General features: G+C 47.1%; 1 protein-coding gene across 2 annotated transcripts in view; it reads right to left on the reverse strand.

The window, feature by feature from the left end:
- Positions 1-64: 64 nt before the first annotated feature.
- The window catches only part of capn15 (calpain 15), a 75,236-nt gene continuing 56,368 nt past the window's right edge, over positions 65-18,932 (reverse strand). For both annotated transcript variants that reach the window (XM_029629460.2, XM_029629459.2), the window contains exons 3-12: positions 18,724-18,932; positions 15,852-16,035; positions 15,230-15,453; positions 13,206-13,331; positions 12,818-12,970; positions 11,110-11,271; positions 10,749-10,981; positions 7,212-7,375; positions 6,057-6,235; positions 65-3,643 (exon numbers count right to left, since the gene is read on the reverse strand). In XM_029629460.2, the coding sequence (XP_029485320.2) occupies positions 3,466-3,643; positions 6,057-6,235; positions 7,212-7,375; positions 10,749-10,981; positions 11,110-11,271; positions 12,818-12,970; positions 13,206-13,331; positions 15,230-15,453; positions 15,852-16,035; positions 18,724-18,932 (1,812 nt within the window). In that variant the 3' untranslated portion in view covers positions 65-3,465. The remainder of the gene's footprint in view (positions 3,644-6,056; positions 6,236-7,211; positions 7,376-10,748; positions 10,982-11,109; positions 11,272-12,817; positions 12,971-13,205; positions 13,332-15,229; positions 15,454-15,851; positions 16,036-18,723) is intronic.

Consider the following 18,932-nt stretch of genomic DNA (forward strand, 5'->3'; position numbering starts at 1 on the left):
AGAGGAGTTAGAAGAGAAAGCAGATACATAAGTGGAGGACATATTAAGAAACTAACAGTTGTAATGTGTTATTTAAAAAAAACTTTATTTGGTCCATTGGAACCTGAGATTGAAAATTAAACATACATAGGTTTTTATACATATACACCCCCCCCCCCAAAATCAATAAAATACTCTATATATATATATCACATTCCTGCCCAAATAAGAGATCAATTTTCTGTTACAGCATTATGTTGGATTTGATTAGATTTTTGTACAAGATAAAACAGTTGGTTCACTGTGTCGGTTGAGGTGGATTATAGCACTGGAGTCTGTACAGTTTACAAAGACAGAACCAGATAGTTAGAGGCTGTTGGCTATGGACTGTGAACGGCCACAGCCTCCAGTGAACACCACGGGCCAACCCCTACTGCCAGGAAACAGTCACCACCACATCTCAACACGAGACGAATAGAATTATCCACAGGAACGACATGAAGAGAGAGAGAGAGAGAGCGAAATGACAACATGAATAAAAACAGATATATCATCAAAAACAAACAAAAAAACTACATGTAAATGCACACAACATGTAAAGTGAAGTCACAGAGCCTCATGACGCTGACATTTGAGGTGCCTTTGATTTCAGGTATTTTTCAGTGCAGGTTTCAGTTTCCGAGTAAAGACAGTCCCACTGGGCTAAAACATATAAACATTCCTTTTTTTTCCTGTCACCTATCAATCAATGGATGGTTCAACTCAGGCAGTACGCATCATATCCACAGCTTACACATGCATACGTACTGTATGTATCCAAACCTTCTCGCACACATTTTACATTTGCGATAAGAGCAGGTTTTCTTGTGCTTTGATGAATTTTCTTTTTTTTTTACAATAATAAATGAATGAACATACAGAATGGACAGCTACTTGGCTGCAATCGCAGAGAGCAAATGGCCATTCTCCTGAAAGTGTTCCGGTACATGTTAAACATTGACTATAACAGTGGACAACTTGAGCTGCATTATGGTCATAATACATACAGTACTCGATGACACCGTCACGAAACACATGCTACTAGTTGGCTATCCAACAAGTTAGAAGTGGTTGTATTGCACGAGACGACACGTATCATGACGTTGTCAGGCTATTTACTTGTCACGAGTGGTGTCAAAACTCTCATATGTGTGACATCGTCGTCAGCTCAAGGTCTTTTTTCCATTATCCATTATTTTCCATTACAGTACATTCGAAAACATGCAAAGGAAGGTGAATTGCATTTATGCAAATCATTACATCCAAAACAGCCTAAACAAATGATCTTTCGATTGCACCCCCAAACTTCTTTTCATCCCAACTTTTCCCCAATTCATTTTATTACAGAAAATAAAAGATTTCTTCCTTAACTTAAGACTTAAGTTACATCTTAAGTTCTTCTACTTAACTCCCAAGAAATCTCCCAAACCTCGGCGAACTAAGACGATATCGTGTTTTAAGGATGTTCTCCTTTGACGGCAGACGGAACGAGTGAATTGTTTCAGCTCAAAATGAGGGATTTTTGATGTCTTGGTGAAGTCTGGTTAAATCAGACTGAACACTCACTGCATTGTCAACCAGGGGCTAGAAGTCTGATGGCTCTGGCGTAAAACATGAACAACAGTTGTGACATCACTCACAATCCCTCACTGCTCCCTGTGCATCCTGGGAAATATGGCACAACAATGCGACAACGATCCATTGACCTCCACTGTTGTATTTTCCCCAACAGGACTTAAACCAGCTTTGTATAGCTGAAGAGTTGATGCTGATGCTGGAGCGAGAATTGACGTACCAAATGTGAGCAGACAGGTTTGACAATGTGCAAAGTCAATCAACCTCCGGGAGACAGAGCAGAAAAAAAAAAAAAAAGATCTCTTGCCTCCTTCGGCATTGATCACTGAACTGAGGGAGAAAGTAAGACAGACAGAGAGAGAGAGAGAGAAAATAGAGGGCAAGAGGTTACATTTCCTCTTTCTCGACACCCAGATAATATTCACCAGATATGCTGGAACAGCAATAGACGACGACTGTGTTTAAAAAAAGAAATAAAAGAAAATAAAAGAAAAAAATGGCTGCTGACGACACCGATCTGGACCGCATGGATAACGAACGACAGCAAGTCGAGTCAAAACAGCGAGGTGCAAACACCGTGAAGATTCCAGCTCTGCTATATGTTCCGTACGGGACACATATGATGATACACATTGATTTGACATTTTCTTGGAAACAGAGTCAAGAGTCCAGCTTATGTTTGAGGTGGACAGGCTTTGAATTGCGTTGTGAGAAATAATAACACAGCATTTGAACAGCAGGAAAAACAGGGGAGGACAGTTGACCGACAGAAAGACAGAGGAGACGGATGGAGAGATGGTAACCTAGATGGCTCGTTAAAACGATTCAAGCACCGTACAAAATACAGACCAAAGACAATAAAACTTCTTTAAAAAATGTAAATGACTGTGGTTAAATCGCTAGTCGGGTTTGGCTCACGTCGTACCATGGTGTAGAGACGGGGGAAGAATTGTAACCTCCCGCCCCCCAATCCTGTTGATCGTTGACAGCTCCAAAGGTGCAGGGTACAGGAGGCAGGACAGGGGGCTTGGGGGAGATAGCAACTAACCCTCCCCCTCCATCCCCATCCCAAACTAAACCTCACACAGCAGCGACTATTGGGAGTGAGGCTTTGAGGAGGGGAAGCTGATCCTAGAACAGCTCAATGCAACTTCTACCTCGAGTATGGTGGGGTGGGTCCATAGACCAAGAACAGTGGGGTCAGGGAGTCAGGTCAGCGTGGTTGATTGGCTCTGTGGGGAAACAGCCACCAGGTGGCTCAGCAGTTACAGCACTCCACCCTGGCCTCTGAATGACCTTTAGCCTTTGGGATGTGGGGTCAACAGTCAAGTGTTCCTGGGCGTTCGTTGACATCTGTTGGGGGTTAGAGAAAGAACGGGCGCTGGTCTGTTCTGGTCAGGGTGTCTGTCTGGGTAATATCCCTTGCCCATAGACAGACAAACAGTACAGTGTTGTAGTTGATGAGGCTAGGTCTAGAATCGTTCCTGGTTGGTTGGAGGGTCTCAGGCTCAGGACCCCTCTAGAAACACTGACGTCACCTGGGAGGGCTCCCTCATCTCCCATCTCATCCGAAATGGCACATCCACCCACTCTCCTCGCCTCCTTCCCAACTGGATCCAGGTGGTTTGGCAGGATCGAGTCCCCATCATTTATGGATTGAGGAGGAAGAAGAGGAAGAAAACCGCCAGTACTCCGTCCAGTCATCCTTCCCACGGATGTCTCCACAATCCACCCCCTCCCTCTATCCACATGTGTTTATTCCAGCGTCACACAGCCCCCGCTTTCCGCACGAAGGTGTTCATGTACGCGTGTGTCAACGTGAGTATCATCAGCTTGTGTGTGTGTGTGTGTGTGCGTGAAGGGGGGCCGTGGTCATAGGGGCCGTGGCCGGTGCAGGCCGTCGATGTCGGGGGTGAGCTGGGGGCTGTGCGTGGCCTTGGTGGGGGTCCAGTCCCCTAGGGAGGCCTGGGCGGCCTTACGGTGGGCCAGCCGGTGGGTGATGGAAAAGCCTGCGTTGCCCTCGAGCTGGGATAGCACCACCAGCACCTGCCTGCAGGGGGAGACAAAGTCAGAAAACACGGTCAGGAAACATGGTCACGCATTCATGCAAGACTGTCCTCAGCAGAACGACGTGGTACAAACACTGAGTGTACAACACATTAAGGACACCTGCTCTTTCCACGACTGACCAGGTGAATCCAGGTGAAAGCTATGGTCCCTTACTGATGTCACTTGTTAAATTCACTTCCGTCAGTGTAGATGAAGGGGAGGGGACAGGTTAAAGAGGGATTTTACAGTCTCGAGACAGTTGAGACATGCATTGTGTATGTGCGTCATTCAGAGGGTGAATGGGCAAGACATACGATTTAAGTGCCTTTGAACAGGGTATGGTGGTAGGCGAAACCGGTTTGTGTAAAGAACTGCAGTTTGGTTTTTTTAACGCTCAAGTTTCCTGTGTGTAACAAGAACGGTCCACCAGCCAAAGGACATCCAGCCGACTTGACACAGCTGTGGGAAGCATTGGAGTCAACCTGAACCAGTATCCCTGTGGAACGCATTCGATACCTTGTAGAGTCTATGCCCCGACGAATTGAGACTGTTCTGAGGGCAAAAGGGGGGTTCAAACTCAATATTAGGAAGGTGTTCCTAATGTTTTATACACTCAGTGTAAATCAGGGATGGGCAACAATGATCAGGGTGGGGGCCACAATAATTCTGAACACGTCATGAAAGGCCGTAGCCCCGGGTATCCACATCCATATCAATTACAAAAATACGTTTTATAGTTCTTTTTGTGCAATTCTACACATTATGCCGTAGGGCGGAGAGGAATGTTTGCAGTTTTTAATATAATTGTATATAACAAGTAAACACCTAAAAAAAGACAGTCTTCAACAGTGGTATATAGGTCTATATACAAATGAAATGTGCTCTAGTGTCTTGTATTTTTTACTTAGCACACTTTCTCCTCCATGCACCTGGTAGCCAGTTACGGTGTGTACTGTGTGGTGTACGGTACCTCCTCCATGCACCTGGTAGCCAGTTACTGTGTGTACTGTGTGGTGTACGGTACCTCCTCCATGCACCTGGTAGCCAGTTACTGTGTGTACTGTGTGGTGTACGGTACCTCCTCCATGCACCTGGTAGCCAGTTACTGTGTGTACTGTGTGGTGTACGGTACCTCCTCCATGCACCTGGTAGCCAGTTACTGTGTGTACTGTGTGGTGTACGGTACCTCCTCCATGCACCTGGTAGCCAGTTACTGTGTGGTGTACGGTACCTCCTCCATGCACCTGGTAACCAGTTACGGTGTGTACTGTGTGGTGTACGGTACCTCCTCCATGCACCTGGTAACCAGTTACGGTGTGTACTGTGTGGTGTACGGTACCTCCTCCATGCACCTGGTAACCAGTTACGGTGTGTACTGTGTGGTGTACGGTACCTCCTCCATGCACCTGGTAACCAGTTACGGTGTGTACTGTGTACGGTACCTCCTCCATGCACCTGGTAACCAGTTACGGTGTGTACTGTGTGGTGTACGGTACCTCCTCCATGCACCTGGTAACCAGTTACGGTGTGTACTGTGTGGTGTACGGTACCTCCTCCATGCACCTGGTAACCAGTTACGGTGTGTACTGTGTGGTGTACGGTACCTCCTCCATGCACCTGGTAGCCAGTTACGGTGTGTACTGTGTGGTGTACGGTACCTCCTCCATGCACCTGGTAACCAGTTACGGTGTGTACTGTGTGGTGTACGGTACCTCCTCCATGCACCTGGTAGCCAGTTACGGTGTGTACTGTGTGGTGTACGGTACCTCCTCCATGCACCTGGTAACCAGTTACGGTGTGTACTGTGTGGTGTACGGTACCTCCTCCCTGCACCTGGTAACCAGTTACGGTGTGTACTGTGTGGTGTACGGTACCTCCTCCATGCACCTGGTAGCCAGTTACGGTGTGTACTGTGTGGTGTACGGTACCTCCTCCATGCACCTGGTAGCCAGTTACGGTGTGTACTGTGTGGTGTACGGTACCTCCTCCCTGCACCTGGTAACCAGTTACGGTGTGTACTGTGTGGTGTACGGTACCTCCTCCCTGCACCTGGTAACCAGTTACGGTGTGTACTGTGTGGTGTACGGTACCTCCTCCATGCACCTGGTAGCCAGTTACGGTGTGTACTGTGTGGTGTACGGTACCTCCTCCCTGCACCTGGTAACCAGTTACGGTGTGTACTGTGTGGTGTACGGTACCTCCTCCATGCACCTGGTAACCAGTTACGGTGTGTACTGTGTGGTGTACGGTACCTCCTCCATGCACCTGGTAGCCAGTTACGGTGTGTACTGTGTGGTGTACGGTACCTCCTCCATGCACCTGGTAGCCAGTTACGGTGTGTACTGTGTGGTGTACGGTACCTCCTCCATGCACCTGGTAGCCAGTTACGGTGTGTACTGTGTGGTGTACGGTACCTGTGCAGAGGCGGTACACTGTCGATGGTCTTGAGGCTGCCGCGCGTGGACACCACGTTGAAGCTGTCCGTACAGTCACATGACACGTGGAGGTAGTACTTGGGGTGGCGGTTCTCCACCACCACGATCAGCCCCGCCCAGCCGTGGGTCAGGTAGTAGCACGTCATGCCCTCGCGACCCTACATACACAGATAAAGAGGCAGACAGACACACAGACAGACAGACAGACAGACCAGTAAGGCCAGCAGGCTAGTCTTTTTTTATTTATTTTTTAAATGTTTATGTTTTATTGGTATGTAACTGTTATGAAAGTTGTATTGTCAATTTTGTTTTGTATTTAAACGCCACTTTAAACGTGTACATGACACTGCAACAAAATTCCCCCATGGGGACAATAAAGTCAGTCAGTAAGTAAGTAAGAAAAACACACAGACAGCCTGTTACTACATCATAATATATACCTACAGTGACAGGGTTACACAATAGTTTAACGAACCAGTCTGTAGAAATACACCCCCCGCCCCCACCCCCCCTAGTGTGTACTACTTTTCAGAAAAGCGCCACATATAGCAGGAAGTATAACCCATGTTTTCACTCCCGCCACGGAGCACTTATGCTGCCGTGAACATTTCCAAAGGCGTTGGGTCACCGTCTGTGGCTGGTAGGTTCAGAGTTGGAAAAAGGAATCATTCAACAGAGCATCGCTTACATTTCACAGCCCCGCAGTTCCCTCTTAAACACCTGGAAACATGACAGACCCTTTCAGACAGGCGCAAGTGTGTGAATGTGGAACGGATACTTGATTTGTGCATCCAATTCGCATTCACCCACATTCTCTTACTTACTCTAGCCTTGTTTGGTGTGTGTCTGTGAGAGTGTGTGTGTGTGTTTGTGCCAGTCTAAACTGTCCACTGTGTGTGTGGGACATACATAAACTCCAACACACAGTCTTTTGTTCTAGGTTAAGGATGAAAAACTGTTGGTTCTTTGGGAGTGTGTGTGAGTGCGCGTGTGTGTGCGGCTCACCCCTCTCACTCACCCCTCTCCCCTGTTGCCGATCAGGAGGACTGCAATGTGTGTGTCTCTGAGTATGTGTGTGTGTGTGTGTGTGTGTGTGTCTCTCACTGTGATTGTGTGTGTGTCCATGCCCCTCACCTCGTGTCTCTCCCCCTTGTTCTCGGTCAGTAGGATGATGGCGTCGGCCAGCGTGGTAGCGGTAGCCTCCACCTGCTCCACCATCACCTGGCGGGAGCTGTAGATGGCCAGGATGTAACCTGGGAAGTCCTGGTTGGGACGCCGTGCACTGGTGGGGCTCGACACTAAGAGAAGACAAGACTCCATTTGATTCCCATTGTGATTGGTCGCCTTAATAAAACCCCTGATTAAGGCTAAGGGCCAAAACATTGGTTTAAACAATAAAGAAGTGGTTATGTCAACTTCCACTGCCCTCCAAGTTGCTGAATTTACTCTTCTCTACCATTGTATTTTTGTTCCCTCATTTGAAAGACAAGGTTCAATCCACAATCTGGCAGGGGGATATTCCAGAAAGTTCCATATCCCTACAGAGGGATATTCCAGAAAGTTCCATATCCCTACAGAGGGATATTCCAGAAAGTTCCATATTCCTAGAGGGATATTCCAGAAAGTTATATATCCCTACAGAGGGATATTCCAGAAAGTTATATATCCCTACAGAGGGATATTCCAGAAAGTTATATATCCCTACAGAGGGATATTCCAGAAAGTTATATATCCCTACAGAGGGATATTCCAGAAAGTTATATATCCCTACAGAGGGATATTCCAGAAAGTTATATATCCCTACAGAGGGATATTCCAGAAAGTTATATATCCCTACAGAGGGATATTCCAGAAAGTTATATATCCCCACAGAGGGATATTCCAGAAAGTTATATATCCCTACAGAGGGATATTCCAGAAAGTTCCATATCCCTACAGAGGGATATTCCAGAAAGTTCCATATCCCTACAGAGGGATATTCCAGAAAGTTCCATATCCCTACAGAGGGATATTCCAGAAAGTTCCATATCCCTACAGAGGGATATTCCAGAAAGTTCCATATCCCTACAGAGGGATATTCCAGAAAGTTCCATATCCCTACAGAGGGATATTCCAGAAAGTTCCATATCCCTACAGAGGATATTCCAGAAAGTTCCATATCCCTACAGAGGGATATTCCAGAAAGTTCCATATCCCTACAGAGGGATATTCCAGAAAGTTCCATATCCCTACAGAGGGATATTCCAGAAAGTTCCATATCCCTACAGAGGGATATTCCAGAAAGTTCCATATCCCTACAGAGGGATATTCCAGAAAGTTCCATATCCCTACAGAGGGATATTCCAGAAAGTTCCATATCCCTACAGAGGGATATTCCAGAAAGTTCCATATCCCTACAGAGGGATATTCAAGAAAGTTCCATATCCCTACAGAAGGATATTCAAGAAGGTTCCATATCCCTACAGAGGGATATTCCAGAAAGTTATATATCCCTACAGAGGGATATTCCAGAAAGTTCCATATCCCTACAGAGGGATATTCCAGAAAGTTCCATATCCCTACAGAGGGATATTGCAGAAAGTTCCATATCCCTACAGAGGGATATTCCAGAAAGTTCCATATCCCTACAGAGGGATATTCCAGAAAGTTCCATATCCATACAGAGGGATATTCCAGAAAGTTACATATCCATACAGAGGGATATTCCAGAAAGTTATATATCCCTACAGAGGGATATTCCAGAAAGTTATATATCCCTACAGAGGGATATTCCAGAAAGTTCCATATCCCTACAGAGGGATATTCCAGAAAGTTCCATATCCCTACAGAGGGATATTCCAGAAAGTTCCATATCCCTACAGAGGGATATTCCAGAAAGTTCCATATCCCTACAGAGGGATATTCCAGAAAGTTCCATATCCCTACAAAGGGATATTCCAGAAAGTTCCATATCCCTACAGAGGGATATTCCAGAAAGTTCCATATCCCTACAGAGGGATATTCCAGAAAGTTCCATATCCCTACAGAGGGATATTCCAGAAAGTTCCATATCCCTACAGAGGGATATTCCAGAAAGTTCCATATCCCTACAGAGGGATATTCCAGAAAGTTATATATCCCTACAGAGGGATATTCCAGAAAGTTCCATATCCCTACAGAGGGATATTCCAGAAAGTTCCATATCCCTACAGAGGGATATTGCAGAAAGTTCCATATCCCTACAGAGGGATATTCCAGAAAGTTCCATATCCCTACAGAGGGATATTCCAGAAAGTTCCATATCCCTACAGAGGGATATTCCAGAAAGTTACATATCCATACAGAGGGATATTCCAGAAAGTTATATATCCCTACAGAGGGATATTCCAGAAAGTTATATATCCCTACAGAGGGATATTCCAGAAAGTTCCATATCCCTACAGAGGGATATTCCAGAAAGTTCCATATCCCTACAGAGGGATATTCCAGAAAGTTCCATATCCCTACAGAGGGATATTCCAGAAAGTTCCATATCCCTACAGAGGGATATTCCAGAAAGTTCCATATCCCTACAAAGGGATATTCCAGAAAGTTCCATATCCCTACAGAGGGATATTCCAGAAAGTTCCATATCCCTACAGAGGGATAATCCAGAAAGTTCCATATCCCTACAGAGGGATATTCCAGAAAGTTCCATATCCCTACAGAGGGATATTCAAGAAAGTTCCATATCCCTACAAAGGGATATTCAAGAAGGTTCCATATCCCTACAGAGGGATATTCCAGAAAGTTATATATCCCTACAGAGGGATATTCCAGAAAGTTCCATATCCCTACAGAGGGATATTCCAGAAAGTTCCATATCCCTACAGAGGGATATTCCAGAAAGTTCCAAAATCCCTACAGAGGGATATTCCAGAAAGTTCCAAAATCCCTACAGAGGGATATTCCAGAAAGTTCCATATCCCTACAGAGGGATATTCAAGAAGGTTCCATATCCCTACAGAGGGATATTCCAGAAAGTTCCTACAGAGGGATATTCCAGGGATATTCCAGAAAGTTCCATATCCCTACAGAGGGATATTCCAGAAAGTCATCAAAGCTGCAAAGTCGGCTTGGCTGGATGCTGTCTCTCGTCTCTCCCTGCTAGAGCGGCACCCTTCTCTCTCCTTCCTCTAGCGCTTTATCAGCCTTGGTTAATAAAGTAGCTTAAAAACTGACTTTTCTCCTGCTTCCCTCACTCGGATCAGACCGAGTCCGGATCCCACCAGGTCCCTACGGAACAAGCGAGTTGTCCTCGCATCTGTTCGGAGTGAGTCTGTATGTTTAAAAATGGTATTTATGCATACCGGGTCCGGTGTGGAAAGCCCCAGGTCCATTTCGGAACGGGGCCAACTTTTTGGACCCATGAAGACCGCTACCATGTGAGTCTAGTACAGATGATTCAGCCCATAGGCACATTCTCCATATTCAATTCTTTACTGGCTGCACACACACACACACACACACACACACACACACACACACACACACACACACACACACACACACACAAACACAGCTGACACAGCTGACACGTTCACACTATGAGTTGACACATGCATACCATGAAATATGTCAGTTGTGTTTGGGCGGTACTCCTCTACCATCCATTCATGCCAATCCGCAGAGGAATATACTGTGTGTATGTACCTGGTGTGGGCGGCCCCACCCCGCTGACGTTCATCTGCCAGTGGTTAAAGGCGCAGCACACCACGGCGTACTCGCCCGGCTCCAACATCACGTCGCAGCCCACAAACTTCTTGACGGCCCGCTTGCTGTGGGCCAGCAGCCTGCCCAAGGTCAGCTTGTTTCCACTGCCAAACGACGCTCGGAACACCATGATACACAGGTCCAAAAGGTGGCTGTCTGCCGTGTCCGACCGCCTAGGAGGAGGAGGGGAATAGAGATTCAATAGTTTAAAAGTTGGATTATTTATTTACATGGTCTAAAGGGTTCTTTTTCATTCCAACAGGTGGCTGTTGAGCGAGAGAGAGAGAGAGACAGAAAGTACCTGCTGCCCTCCTGGAAGAGGGCGAACTCCAGCGCGGTCCTCTCCAGCATGGTCAGAGCGGTGACCGTAACAGGACCACAGGCTCTACTGGGGAAATAGCCCTGTAACCGCACCTCCTGCCAGTCTGAATGGATCTTACAGATGTCCACCGAGTCAAAGTACCTGTGGAAAGACAACAACAACAAAAATGACACAGACAGAGTTAGAGTCGCTGACTGTGTAACAGTCAGACCCGGGGAATGTGATCTTACAACCTAATGCATAATGACGCTCCTTCGCTCAGAGCCAATTATGATGTCACTGATAACCACTAGCCGCTTCACTACCCAGCCAGTTTCACCACTGCTTCAACTGCACAGACACAAAAGGCAAAGAAAAGCTGCCCAGAAAATAAACATACAATATCTGTTCTACGAATGTCGATGCATCACGTGCTGACATCATTAAATGAAATCTGTAAAGGGTTGTCAATTTTGCTGTTCTGAGCCAACAATAAAACCATAGTCCATTGACAGGGTTAATAGCAGTGTGTGATTTCCTAAAAAATAGCAGTGTGGTACACCACAAGGAGTTGTGTTAGGCCCAATTAGAAATCCAAGCTGTGATGCGCCTCTGCAGCATCTGTTGACATCAGCCCACAAATGTGCACGCACAAACAGTCACGCACACGGCTGCTGCATGCCATGACAGGACTCCCTTACTAGACCTTAACTTTACGTGAAGGCTATACTGTATCAAAAGAGCACATGGATGCATGCACACACTCACGGCAGTACTCCAATAAGCCCTATCTTTGATCAGCACAAAGTCTTGTGGAAGACAGCTCCTTCATTTGACTTCTTAAGGCATGAGCTATCTTGACATCCTTTTCCTCTCCCTCTCTTACAAGTTGATGTTTTCCTGATAACTTTGACCAAAACCCAACTCAGAAAACCACCCTCTGACCTGACATTCCAGTCGCTCACACGATTCAAATGTATTTATACAGATCAAAGCCAACACTTTACCTACCTCTCCACTCCCCCCCCCACACACACAATTTGGCTTGCTAATAAAAATGGCTCTGCTTCAAAGCGACCGCCCCCAGAGACCCAACCAGTGACTGACTCACCCTCTTTTCTTCTCAGTCTGTTTTTCCCTGTTTTATCACCCCCCGCTTTGTCATCTGTCTGCTCCCCTCTTTCGTCTTCCCAGAAGAAGAGAGGGGGGATAAGAGGGAAGAGATGGAAGAGATAAAATAAAAAAGCTCTGAAGCCAGAGTGAAGGGCTACTGTGGTGTTCTTAGTTCTTCTACTAGGCTACACTTGTTAAAACGCTGTGAGGACTTCACATCATGTATCTGTTTGTCAAGCACCCTTTACTAGGGATGGGCATTTCAAATCATTTTACTATTCAAATCATATCATGATCTTTTTTCGGCTGTCCGGACAGTTGAAATACAGTGTTCTGGCCTGTATGGACATTGTTTGCAATATTCAAGTGTGTTTACTTCTGTGCAGCATGAGTAGGGAGCTAACATGATGCTGCCCAGACTCCCAGTGCAGACAAAGTGGAGCAGGCCCAGTGATATAACAGAAGTACCTAAAGTAACAACAATTCTAGTACCGAGTCGTTTTTCATGTTCTAGGCTCGAAAAAGTACAGACGTTTCGGTATACCGGGCAACACTAACAGACAGACACATTGAGACGCATTGAGACGGGACCTACTTGATGAAGTCTCCGTACTCTATCCAGAAGACACCCTCGCTGCTGCCGTGGGCCATGAGCTCGTGGCGGAGGTGCTGCGGCCAATCAGGCCACTCGTCTGACCAGCTGCCGTTCCAGGAGAAGCGACCCCACGGGTTCCTCAACCGCAGTAGTCTGAGCGGCAGAGAGAGAGAGAGCAAAAACAACGCAATCAGGACCGAAAAACTGAAGGACACTTATCAGGGTTCGATAAGTTTCTTACAACTACCAGCGGGAATAAAGCACACAATGACAGGAATCTGAAAAAGAGACATGGCCCTTCTCAGCAATAACTTAAAGCCCCACCCCCTTATAATTTGTGACAAATTAGCCCAACCCGGCTCCCACTAGTAACCCAATCGGCTCTCACCTGTAGCCCTGTACGTCCCGTACGTCCAGGATAGAGTAGGCGTGGCGAGGGCGGAGGCCCAACGACTCGTACGTCACATCGTCCACCTTCATGTTCCCTCCACCGCATGACGCCCCCATTAGAAACCTACCCGCCGCACACAGGACACAGACAGAGATGCCTTCAGACTGCCGCGCAGAGATATCAGCCCACAGAGAGAGGCACGAGATTGAACCTCGCGCAACTTTCTAGAGCACTGGTCACCAACCGGTCGTTCTCCAAGGCATTCCTAGTTGACCGCCAAACACTTCTGTACGATAAAGCCTTGTGTTCTTTTTTGCCTGTTGGCGGTAGGGTCGGCGGCCTGTTGCCATTTTGAACCATTTCATGTGTCTGAAGTTACAAAGAGAGCCAATCAAGTGCACTATACAGGCCTACCGCTGGCCAATCGGATGGCTCAGATGACCGTGTTTACAGTAACGCAGCAGGCATAAAAGGAACCTACAGCAAAGCTGATACTGTGAGATATCAAAACGTCTAAAACCACGACTAGAGGCGGAGCCTCAGTCTGCTGCTCTCTCCCTCCGCTGAGACTGCCCATGAGAGGCAGGTACCCATCAGCCCAGTCAGATAAAAGAAATAGCCAATGATTGAAATGTATGCTCAGCAGATCTATTACCGGTGCGATCATGGAGCGTACCAATTTATTTTTATGTAAACGGCCCAAACATTTCTAGCAAAGGCAGTATACAGTGACTATGTATCATTGGGCCCATACTTTACTGCACAAACCTCACTGCTACAGTACTGTTTTTAATTGGTTAATGTTGCATGGGCGTACATTTTTTAAGTCCCGTTCAAAAAATAAAAATCTGAGCGGTAGATCTCGGCTTGCATTTTGACTCAAAGTGATCTTGACTCGGAAAAGGTTGGTGACCACAGTTCGAGAGTTTCCCCGGTTAACACTATCGATGTTTCCTTTACTGTGGCAATTGTGATCGAATCAACGCAACATACCGAAACAGAAACTAACTAGGCAAGAGATTTTGTTGGGAGGCAGAACGCATCGGAGTAGGATTCTATTCCATTGACACGCACTACTCAGCACGTACTCTACACAGACCAGTGTGGCAAAACCAATCAGAGCTGCAGTAGGCTTATATGCAAATAGACCATTGCCTTATATGGATCTGTGCCATTCACTTTGAACTGGACCGTGTTTACAGCTGTGGTCGTGAGTAGACGCGCTTGTTTTGAGATTAAAGTCGACAGCTGCTTGTAACCGCGTGTACACATTTTGTTCATATCCTTTGCTAGTTAGGGAGTCATTGATCATTTGGAGTCAGCAACAGGGGAGTGTGATTGCTTCCTACAAGAGCACAAAACGTGTACATCTCTAGACATCTTTGAAAAGCAAGTCAGGTAATGAGCTTTTCTTCTGTCTTGAAGGGACAGTGTTTTATTTTGAGATAGGCTTGAATAAGCTAAGTAGCCAATAGGCAGCGGGAAGCATAATTTGCCTGTAATAATGGTGTGGGAATAATACTGCATTATATTTTGTAAAGTGGTTTCTTGCACCAAACAACACAACAACATTTCTGAAGGACAAGTGGATAAACAGGTTCATGTCAAGCCCTGCATATTGTTTTTCAAAAGTCTCAAGTGTTCACAGTAAATGTGCGCTGGAAGTTGCACATCATTTTTTGAGCTTAGCAGACCTGAGGTTTGCTCAGTGTCTAGGAAAAATTAGAAGGAACATTGATCACGTGTCACCTTAAAACTCTTGGGGGCGGTTGCCAAAACGGATCCAGATATAAGCCTACTCATTGGACTAAAAAGCATTCTCCATTGAACATGCTTGTTAGTCAAGGAGTAGACGTAATCAGGGTCCATTCAATAGGCCACGTCATGACTTCTCAAATGAATGGACTTGTTCTTGACCTAGACTCTCGAGTAACTACTTCATACCTCGTGCCAATCTGTGCACATCATGATACATATACACATATACCCCCCGAAAGACAAATCTCATCTGTCCGCCTTACCCGGCCTCTTTGGAGCTCAGCATCTTTGCCCAGATGAGGTCCGTGTCGATGGGCTCCTCGCGGGGGTTGGTGGAGCTGACCTGCAGCATCAGGGAGTCACACGGCGCCCCCGTCAGCGTGGCCAAGCCCTCTATGGCGCGCCCCGCCTGCAGGGCGAAGTAGGAGCCATGGAGCTTGGCCAGGGCCTTCTCTATCAGGGCCACCCAGAGCTGCTTACGCTGAGCCTGGCGAGGGAGAGAGAGGAAGGAGGAATGGAGGATGGAAGGAGAGAGAAGAAAAGAGGCAGAGGGGGATAGAGGTGGTGAAGTAGGAAGGACGGAGAAAGGTAGTGAAGGGGATAGAGGGACGTGTATGACGGAGAAAGGGAGGGAGAGAACAGTAGACAAGGGGAGCGAGACACAGAGAGAGAGAGATCAAGAGAGAGGGAGAGAGAAGGGTAGGGAGAAGGAAGAATGGAGAGAGAGAGAGAGAGAAGAAGGAAGAATGGAGAGAGAGAGAGAGTACGTAAAATCTATGAACAGTGAATGAACCTTGCAACGCAATGAACATAACAGGGAAGACCACGTTCAGAGTTCACAGAAGCGTGAAGGACCACGCGTGAGTGCGTTGTTCCAGCCCTTACTTGGGAGAAGAGCAGGTATCCGTACTCATCGCAGGGAAGCATGTCGTCCACCAGCACGGTGATCCAGGTACCATCCTTACAAAGCCTGACCTGGTAGGCCCCCTCCTGGCAGATCCCCCTGGTGATCATCACCCTCTCCACCAGCTCTGGACGCTCAGCCAGCACCGCCAACGCACTCAAGAACCTGCAGGGGGGGCAGCAATGAGATAGTCAGTCAGCAAGTTGGTGCAGGCATAGCGCGGAAAACCCGACCCTGGGCAAACACAGTGACTGGGGGTCTGGTGTCAACTACGGACTCTTTTGGCACTGCCTACGTCGATAAGGGCAGAGAGAGAGAGAGAGAAAAAACTCTCCCAACAAATCACAATGCAGACATGCCAGAACTCCGCGATTCAAAACCAAGGTTTACAGGCACAGCCTTTGTAGTGGTTTTAGTTGATGCAAACTAGCCACTTGCGAAATGCACTCATTAAAAAATAACTTCTGTGTTCTAACATCTTGCCAGCTACGATTTGGGATTTTATTCAAGAGGATAAAGTAGTCGCATAGTTCCTCTATGCCAAGAGTCCATCATTGAAACCAGATCCTAGTCACTGTGTTTCCGAGACGAAGGCAGGCAGGCAAGAAGGTTATACGTATATAAGTCAGTCAGACAATATAACTTATTCGTCACATTTATGACCAGATTCAGGATTGTGTGGGTTCTACGCTATTTCCTACTTCACAGTAGGGCCGAAATGCCTTCTTGAGCATGGGAACGTTCATATGCAAGCATTTGGCCAAAACCCCCGCAATAACATCTGCTAAACAAATGTATGTGACCAATAAAATTGGATTTGGAATTGATTTGATGCCTTAATGACCAACTTGAATGGGATCCGTAAATATGAAAAAAAAAAAATGATGACCCGAGTTTAGCCAAGGGAAGGAAAATCACTGAGCTATGGTGGGAGAAAGGCAGGAGCCACGATTGGCTAAGATAATGGTGGGAGAAAGGCAGGAGCCACGATTGGCTAGGATAATGGAGGGAGAAAGGCAGGAGCCACGATTGGCTAAGATAATGGTGGGAGAAAGGCAGGAGCCACGATTGGCTAAGATAATGGTGGGAGAAAGGCAGGAGCCACGATTGCCTAAGATAATGGAGGGAGAAAGGCAGGAGCCACGATTGGCTAAGATAATGGAGGGAGAAAGGAGAACTACCTTCTGGAGCACAGTGCCACGCTCACTCAACCGGTTACATGCCAATTCTTAAACGAGATGGGTGAGGCTTAAGACGGCGTGAACGATTCTGAATGGGCGGAAGGAATAAAAAGAAGAGGTCTCGATAGAAGTGCAAAGCTCATTCAAGGTATTTTCCTCCTACGTGTCTCCAAAGTGGGATAACAAGTTTAGCACATTTCAAAGCAGCATAACTTCCCCGTGTTTCCTCCAACTGCAGCGTACGACACGCCATTCTGTAGCTCTGCTTCTGTACCTTTCTCAAATCCATGGTTGACTTGCCACCAACCGAAACCCCGAAAAGAGGCCAGGCAGAAGCCAAAACGTAGGAGGAGAACCTTGAGAGGAAGCAGACTAGAGGGAGGTTATGGAACGCAGGAGATCTTCCTGCTAATCTGCCCTTCCTAGTGCTGAGCCCCTTCGTTTGAGGCTTTACTCAGCAAGCACTCCCTGAGTGTGTGTGTGTGTGTGTGTGTGTGTGCTTGTCTGTGTGATCTCGAAGTTAGAGAATCGGTCTCAAGAGGGGCCTTCTTGCATGATATTCTTCCCGTATCATCTCAACGAGACATTTTTCAATAGCAACTCCATCTCCCTGTCTGCACCGGGTTACGGTGCTAGACAAGCGTGGACGGATCTGGCCATTCAAGCCCATGCAAATCCAATCAATGCAAATCAGATTAAAAAAAGAAGCAAATCACAATCCAATTATTTTGGGCGTAGCGACAAGAACGCTGGACTAGGACGTGTTTCTAGCCTCTCAAGGGTGGGTTGATGTGACGGTATGCGATTTGACATGTGGTTGCCTGGCTGGGGATGTGTAACATGGACTGGAAATGTGACTAGGGGTGTGATTCAGAATGGGAATTGGGTCACTTCCTGTAGTGTGAGAGAGAGAGTGGAGGGGTGCCTGGGGAGGGTTATTTTCGATAAGCGGCTGTGTATGTGTGTGTGTATTTGAGAGTAAAAAGTGTATGAGAATGAGTGTGTGTGTGTGTGTGAGAGAGAGATGATGAGTGAATAAGTGTGTGTGTGTGTGTGTGTTTGCAGGAGTGACTACACAGGCCCCAAGGACACCCAAAACAAGGGCGTGGAGATAAACCCTATGTGTCCAGACCTACATTCCTCTGAATAATCCTACAGTCAGGTGCTGTATCAGTACATCTGGCTGCCTCACCCCTCCTCTCTCTCTTTCTCCCTCCCCAGCTCTTTCTATCTATTTATTTATCTCTCCCTCTTTTGCTCACCCCCCCCCCCTTTTCACTCGCGCCCTCCCTCTTCCTCCTCCTCCTCCCTCTCTCTTTAGCACCCACCCCCCACACACTCTCTCCCTCTCCCTCTCTCTGCTTTAGGCCCAGGGAGTACATCTATATTCATTTTTCAGTGATAAACTACATGGACCACCAGTGTGTTTGTTTATTCTCTCCCACTGACCTTTAAGACGAGCGATGAGAGATCACCTCTCACATGCAGAGTGGAGTTGGTTTATTCATTCAGAAACACCTTAGTAAACAGACCAGGGAGGGCAGAGACAAAACACTGTTTCTAACAAGCACAGCAGGCACACCGAACACGCAGGCCACGTATATAGCACGCTGTTTGGCACCCACACACCCACACACACACTACGAAGCTGCACACAGTGAAGACAACTCACCAACAGTTTCCCAGCAGGCCTTGCAGGATGTCCGAGGGCCGAGGGGTGCGGAAGACAGACCATTTGACGCCCCGGTCCTTAAAGTTGTTGCAGTTGATCTCGTGAGGGCGGAGCCACTTTTTGATTCGCTGCTGGACGCTGTCGCCCTCGGGGAAGCCCACGGATTGGGGGCTGGGAGGGAAGCTGTCGTCCACGAAGTTCACCACGTT

Source organism: Oncorhynchus nerka, linkage group LG23, assembly GCF_034236695.1.
Source record: "Oncorhynchus nerka isolate Pitt River linkage group LG23, Oner_Uvic_2.0, whole genome shotgun sequence".
NCBI classification, from domain to species: Eukaryota; Metazoa; Chordata; class Actinopteri; order Salmoniformes; family Salmonidae; genus Oncorhynchus; species Oncorhynchus nerka.